The sequence below is a fragment of the Eurytemora carolleeae genome, unplaced genomic scaffold, assembly GCF_000591075.1.
Source record: "Eurytemora carolleeae unplaced genomic scaffold, Eaff_2.0 scaffold285, whole genome shotgun sequence".
NCBI classification, from domain to species: domain Eukaryota; kingdom Metazoa; phylum Arthropoda; class Copepoda; order Calanoida; family Temoridae; genus Eurytemora; species Eurytemora carolleeae.
In genome coordinates, this window is record NW_019396196.1 from 248,388 (window position 1) to 255,799 (window position 7,412).

Sequence of the window (7,412 nt, forward strand, 5' to 3'; positions counted from 1 at the left end):
CCGCTATCTGAAGGAAGGTAGAATACTAATATACCTTCTCCCCGCTATCTGAAGGAAGGTAGAATACTACTATACCTTCTCCCCGCTATCTGAAGGAAGGTAGAACACAAGTATTGTTAGGAAAGATATCCCCATACAAGGAATTATCAGGTTTACTGTGTAGAATAAGGTCTAAAAGTTGTTGTCATTTTAGACAAGAAAAATAAGAGAAAGATCTGTATATTTTTTTCATCATAAAGCTAAATTTAAACAGAGGCCAGAGCTTTTTGGCTTGTCAATCTACTCGGAGGCAGTAATCTTTATGAATTCCAAAGGATTATGCAAAAATACATTTTAAATTAAGAAGAGACATTACTGGCACGAATTCATGATCTCGTAGCTCCTGTAGTATTTAAATCTCAAAAAATGCAGACCACATTTTGGAATGGCAGGACAATGGCTATTTTGTGATTATAATTTCATCAATATACTATTAATAAACTTAGATTGTAAAATCGTCTGATTAATTGTAAATCAATTCCGGGTCTTTCTGATTAGCACTGTATAAATTCAAAACAATGTTGTTTCTCGTGTGAGCTCTTGAATGAAAGAAGTTATGATTGAAAACATTTATATTTTAATTTTACGCGCAAAGGAACTAAGTTTTTCAAATTCCTATATCTTTGCAACCTGATGGTGCAAACCCATAGAGTAATAAAACGAAGAGGTAAAGGTAACCTCAGATGTACACAACCGACCTCCCTATTAATTAANTGAACCAAACTCTTTATATCTCCGGTAATATTGAAAGCACAAAAAACGCAGACCACTTTTTGGAAATGCCCGGGCTAGGAGAATTATATGATAATTGTTTCAAGAATCATACATGTTAAAGTAGATAGAAGACTAAATGTCACAAATAAATATAAATATCAAAGACGACTTTCAAGTCGTCTTGCTATTGTCATGTTTCGTGGGACACCCTGTGCGTAAACATATCGTGATGTACACAACCGACCACTCTATTAATTACGGTGGTTGGTGTGTACATCTGATGTAAGCTTTACCTCTTCGTTTTATTACTCTATGTGTAAACCTCTGAATTTAAAACTTAGATTATTTGATCCAACAGAATTTCTAGTTTGATATCATAAGGTTTATGACATTGAATTGCAAAAATAAATGGATTAGAAAATTCAATTCTTTTCTTTAGTTTCGATCAATTTTTAAATGTCTAAGTTTAAATATTTAAATGGCAACATTCCTTTCTTCTCATTGTTATATTAAAGGTAATATCTAGATAGGGTTCATCACAGCAGGTATAAAACTTCACATTTCTTATTGCTGGAACCTAAACAAAATAATATTAGCAAAAATTACAAAAATGTTAAAATTAAGTTTCTTAAAAATATATATATTTCTTTGAGAAATATTAGGAACACGTAATAATCATATGTTTATGGCTTTATAAAAAGTCCACCTAATTAGTATAGAACTGTTTTAGAACATTCCTGTGGTTAGTCAAGGGGTCCAAGAGTTATGATAGGACATACAAGCAGACAGACACCAAAACACGGATTACTTCTTTATATGTATGGATATAATAAAACATATTTACTATTAAAAAATTTATCTTTTTTAACAAATTTTACAAAACACAATTTAAACAGGGAGAGATTCGTGAAAGTTTATTTTTACTATAGAGGCTTATCAAAACGTTTCCTCTTGTTTAAAAAAAACTATTTAAACTCCTGAACAAAAAATATATTTAAAGCTGAGAACTTTTGTGTCGGATAGTCATAATTCCGATTGCTTGATATCAGTATACCAATGTTGGCACTTTTAATTTTAGGATCTTTTATTTCTTATCTTCATTTTCGTTATTCCCTTTCTGATTATAGCTCCCTTCAATCCAGAATGGAGTGATTACCTTGCGAGATATCGAATAAAGATTGAGTTAATCAAGGTGCTAATGCAAGGAAAGTTATTTCAGGGGTGTATGCATTTTTTGTACTGCAGTGTACTGTCTTTGGGCGGAAAAGTAAACACAAGACGGATGTCACAGTCTGAAAATAATCTATGAAATATTCTGGTCATGGGAAACTATTATGTGAATTTTCAAAGTTATCAAAATTAAATGCTTTTAACCTCCTCGGATACCATACGATCACTGATGCATCTATTTTTGTTTACAAATTCCGCCCATAGAGAACTAGTTTCAATATGTATGCAGAGTATACGCGACCGCAAGTAACATTCCTTGCATAAGTACCTTGGAGCTAATCAGCTTGTTAATAGAATATCAGACCAAGTATTGGTCTCCATATCCAAAATTCAAGATACAATCCCAGNCCCCATGATACTTCACTGTGCGACATCAGGATACAAGGCTTTAATCGATGGGTTAATTCAATTACGTTTTGCTATCCCTATACATCTTCAATATATTATCATACATTTTTTTTGGTTTAGTTTTTTTTTCTTGGGAAATATTTTTAATACTAGCTGAAAGGTTGGAGGTTCAGTTAAGTAAGACGGATTCTATGTAATATCTGTCATATAATTCTTCTAAGCCATCCTGTTGGCGGAAATTGGATTAGGCATTCGTTTTTACAAATTGTTCACAAGCATCCATAATAGTTGACGATTATAACAGTGTAAATACAGGGTTACCACCTAAACTGTAAATACAGGGTTACCACCTAAACTGTAAAGACGACCTGAATCTCTTTATATATGAAATATAATATATAAATATATATATAAAATATATGACATCTTTGTTTTTCTCACTGTATATAATGTTGTTTATACCTGAAACCCGTCGTAGGTCCAACTACCGAACTTCATGACACAGGTCTGCTCGTCGAAGGGGAAGTACTCGACGTCCATCTCACAGGAGGAGTGGTAGATAGCTGGAGGCTTCCATTCAACTGTAACACATAAATTAGTGAAATATATTGTTTTTCAGGGGTTATTTAGAGCAAGAGCCCAAACCCCCTGGACAAATTCCTGTGTACGCCCTTGAATATATTCAAAATACAGGTTTAAAGTAAATCTCCTAAACAATATTCAAGATAAAAAACACGACGATTTCTTCCACATTATTAATCTTGTAAAGGTTTAAAGCGTATCTTTCAATCATGGGTCATTTAATGTTACAACCACAATTCAGCTTTAATGATTTATACATTTAAAGAGAACTAGGCTTTTAGGGCGCTTGGTGCCATATTCTATTTCAAGTTTTAGTTGGGGCTCTTTCTGGGAGCATCTTCTCTTTGTACAATATAAAACCAACAAAATTACGCGGATTTTCAATATTTTACGAAAAAAAAGGTTGGAGACAAATTTTTTTTAAATTCGGAGGATGCAAGGTCCCACAAAATTTGTGCCGGATTGGTTCAGCCGTTTTCGCGTTTATTGGATACAAACAGACAGGCATAGTATATGTACACCCTATTGCGTATTTTTTGAATTGTTCATATGCAAATTTTAAATCAGAGTCACTCATAGTGTTGTACAGAGATCTAGGCCTTTAGCCGTATATACGATATTTCTTTCATTCCATGGGATATTAGAAAATCATCAAATTAAAGTTTTTGTTGTTTTTGAAAATGAGACTTTATTAAATATAGTAATTCATACAATTAGATGTTTAAACCCAAATAATTGCTAAACTTTCTATTTGTATTACAAATTGTAAAATGTCGACTCCTGAAAGTCCTGAAACATTCTGTAGAAATATGCCAGCCAAGACAGTGCGAATACCCACCTCACTGAGCACTTTTGATGCTTTATTATTTGGTTTATGTTTCTAATATCAAAAATATTATTGTTTGTAAAGATTTGAGAATAACAACCTGCAATTGCACGCCGAGAATTTTTTAGATTTTTTGCTACGATTTGTTTTCTATTGCAGGGGTGTATATTCCCCTCCTCTTTAAACATATATTTTATCACTGAATAGGGGAAATAAATGATTTCTAAGGGGAAATATCTGAAAATAATCAAAAGGATGAAAATGTTTGATGTTTAATTTTTTTCATTTTGTTTCCCCAAATTCATAACCTTCTCCCCCCCTCCCCTCCCGGGGGTACGGGAGGTAATTCTCAAAATGATACAGCCCTGTATAAAGACCCATTCTATCTTTTTCCATGTGGTCTACCTTTCTTGTATTTAAAAATTGACGAATATATTAGATAATCAGACAATTTTGATTTATTAAACAAAATTTAATTTGTACTAATTTTGCAATATCTCCATCAATTTTGAAGATACCCAAAATGGAGAAAATCTCAAGACCAGGCGTGTTCTATATTAGATGTTGAAGCTGGATATAAAAGTCGTCTGTGAATTTTCATGTTTTTTGGGACACCCTGTAATTACCTTTTCCAGTACTGTGCAGGGTAGCTTTAGTTGCCAAGGTAACCTCAAAATTCCCGTCGGCACTGAAAATATTAAAATATAAATATTTTTTGATTTGTCAACAATCCAGGGAAAAATTTGAAAACCATCAGGCAAAAAGTCGGCTTTAAAATTTGTTTAAGAACGCGAGAACTATACTGTACTGAAAAAAGTATATTTTTGTTTCTTCGCGTAAAATAACACCGCGTTCTTATTGTATAAACAGAGAAAACTAATGATTTAATTCTTCTAGAGTGGGGAGGTGGNGTCTCCATAGATAATGACAATAAGTACATGAAACATTCTACTTACTTGATGTACAGTAAAATATCAGGTCTCCATAGATAATGACAATAAGTACATGAAACATTCTACTTACTTGATGTACAGTACAATATCAGGTCTCCATAGATAATGACTATAAGTACATGAAACATTTTACTTACTTGTTGTACAGTTCAATATCAGGTCTCCATGTGTAATCACTAAGTACATAAAATATTGTACTTACTTGTTGTACAGGACAATATCAGGTCTCCATATATGATCACTAAATACATATGGTACTTACTTGTTGTGCAGTACAATATCAGGTCTCCATATATGATCACTAAGTACATAAAGTACTTACTTGTTGTACAGTACAATATCAGGTCTCCATATATGATCACTAGGTACATGAAGCATTGTAACCCCGCCATATTCCTCTGGGTTCCATTGTAGTTTATAATCCTCCCAGAACTGCTCAACCCACAGATTTGTTGTCATGATTTGACTTTTCAAATTCTAAACACAAAAATCATTTATTTTTCCTTTGTTTATTGTTCCTTTAATTCTGACAATTTTCTTCTTTATTTCTGTCGTATAAATGTGAAAAGAAGCCAGAATTTGACTTTTCACTTAAAAAAATAGGATATCTAATTCCTCCTTTATCCGACAAATACTTTAAAATAAAAGATTTTCTTACTCCATAACTAAAAGGGCTGATTAGAATTACGTCTTTAAGTTTGTCTGTTTCTGTATTCCCTAACCTTTTTTTCCCTCAACGGAGAGCGATAGACCCTGTGTTTAAACTATTAATTTAAATTATATTTTCGAACAAAAATACACAACGTCAGAAAAATTAAATTTAATATTTTATTATTAAAGTGAGTATTCGTGAAGAAGGGAGTATTGCATTAATCATAATTAAATCCGTAATTGGCCGCTACAAAATTTACTTTCTAACCAGTGCTTACACGTCTGTCATGAAAAAATTGTAAAAAATGTTTTAACGCATATTAATTCTTCATTTTAATCCTAAATGTATTAATTTTAATTAGTTTAAATTCTAAAGAATATATTTATTCTATAAAGTATTACGTCAAATCCCAGTATTCACTATTCAGTTGTAAACTATTGCTAAAAATTTAACCAAGTAATGTAATGAACTGCTAAGAAAACAATAATCTTTAAAAACTTCCTTTTTATAGACTTTAGGGTTTCCTCCTTTTAAACTTCTATTTTTTAAAAATGTATTTCGAAATAAAAAATGTAGGGACATATAAATATGTGCGATATCTTTAACATTATTTTCATAATTTAGATACAAATTTTAGTAATTTTGCAATCTCGGTTGAAAATTACGAACAAAATGCTCTTTTTCTAGCAGTAACAGATAGGAAGCAATTCAAATTTAAATTGAATTTTGGATTGGTTTGAATCTGTGAACATGAAAGTTTGTATGATCGATCGGTATTTCCTTAATCCTGGAGATTACATAGTTTCAATTTTATATTTTACAAGAATAATATTTGGAAAAAGAAAAGTTTCTGAATTGATATAAAACCTTGACCATATGTTCATATACTAAAGTAAGAACCAGAAAACTGTGGTATAGAAAGAAAACTGATGTGTATTTCAATTTGTTGCAAAGCAAATGGCTTCACCAGTAAGTTATTAAATCACTTAAAAGAAATGGATTTGTTTACACTGTAAAATTGCAGGGACAAATGTTCATTGGACTATTTGAAGTCAAACCCCCACCACTACTCTACACACATATATCTAATCAGTTTGTTTTTAATCTTTGTGACAGAAACAATCTCAAGGAATAATAATTGTCTTAAAACATTTTTTTAAAAGTGAATATTTGCAAATTATCTTTTTCCATCTCATAATCTGAGTTCGATTCCCTAATGTACATTTGACAGACAAAATTTTTATTTTGAATAATCCTTTTTGTTTGTTTATTTTTTTTATCGATTTTGATGGCTATTTTATCGTTAGAACTGACGAGGGTCAACCCAGACCGAAATATATTTTCAATAAATGTGGAACAAACATCTACAAAGGTTTGGTCCATCACCATCACCAAATTTTAATTCATAATCCAGAGTTTCCTGGTTAGCACTGTTTATATACAGATACTACACAGATTCTTGAAAACCTCTAATGGTACCACCCGGTACAAGAAGTAGAATATTTTTCAAAAAACTAAACAATTGAAAAATAATTTTATTTTAATTCCTATAGCATTGCATTGTGATAATTAAATTATTTGGTTAAGAAGAATTCATAGTTTGTAATATCAAGGCCCAACGGTTTGCAACATTAAGGGGCAAAAATATAAGGTTAACAATTTTAGTTTGAGGCAAATAAAAGCTTTAGGGACAGAATTTTATGAATCTAAACCACCATACCATCGATTCAAAGTTTAATCACTCATACAACTCATCCTAATCTGTAACTTTGAATCGGTTGTTCAAATCGGCAGTTATTAGTTCAGCTACGTGGCATTAAATTTGGTCCCAGTTCATTCCCAAAAAAAATATTTGTGATTAAAAATCATTATTTTGAGACACACTGTTCTATTTAAAGGTGAAGGAATGAGGGTAAAGTTAGATTGTTTATATATGTACAGTGTACACTTTATATACAACTTTTAAGTATAGGGATAGAGGAGGGATTAGTATGGATTGAGGAAACTGGCAGGAGGGAGGAGGGAATAAAGCAGACGGAGAGAATAGAGAATTCTCATGTTTTTTGGG

At 31.6% G+C, this 7,412-nt stretch overlaps 1 protein-coding gene across 1 annotated transcript in view; it reads right to left on the reverse strand.

The window, feature by feature from the left end:
* LOC111697868 (acetylcholine receptor subunit alpha-like) overlaps positions 1-7,412 on the reverse strand; it is a 38,075-nt gene that overhangs the window by 24,749 nt on the left and 5,914 nt on the right. The window contains exons 3-7 of the mRNA XM_023468004.1: positions 5,015-5,169; positions 4,366-4,427; positions 2,794-2,912; positions 1,244-1,330; positions 76-171 (exon numbers count right to left, since the gene is read on the reverse strand). Coding sequence (XP_023323772.1) covers positions 76-171; positions 1,244-1,330; positions 2,794-2,912; positions 4,366-4,427; positions 5,015-5,169 — 519 coding nt within the window. The remainder of the gene's footprint in view (positions 1-75; positions 172-1,243; positions 1,331-2,793; positions 2,913-4,365; positions 4,428-5,014; positions 5,170-7,412) is intronic.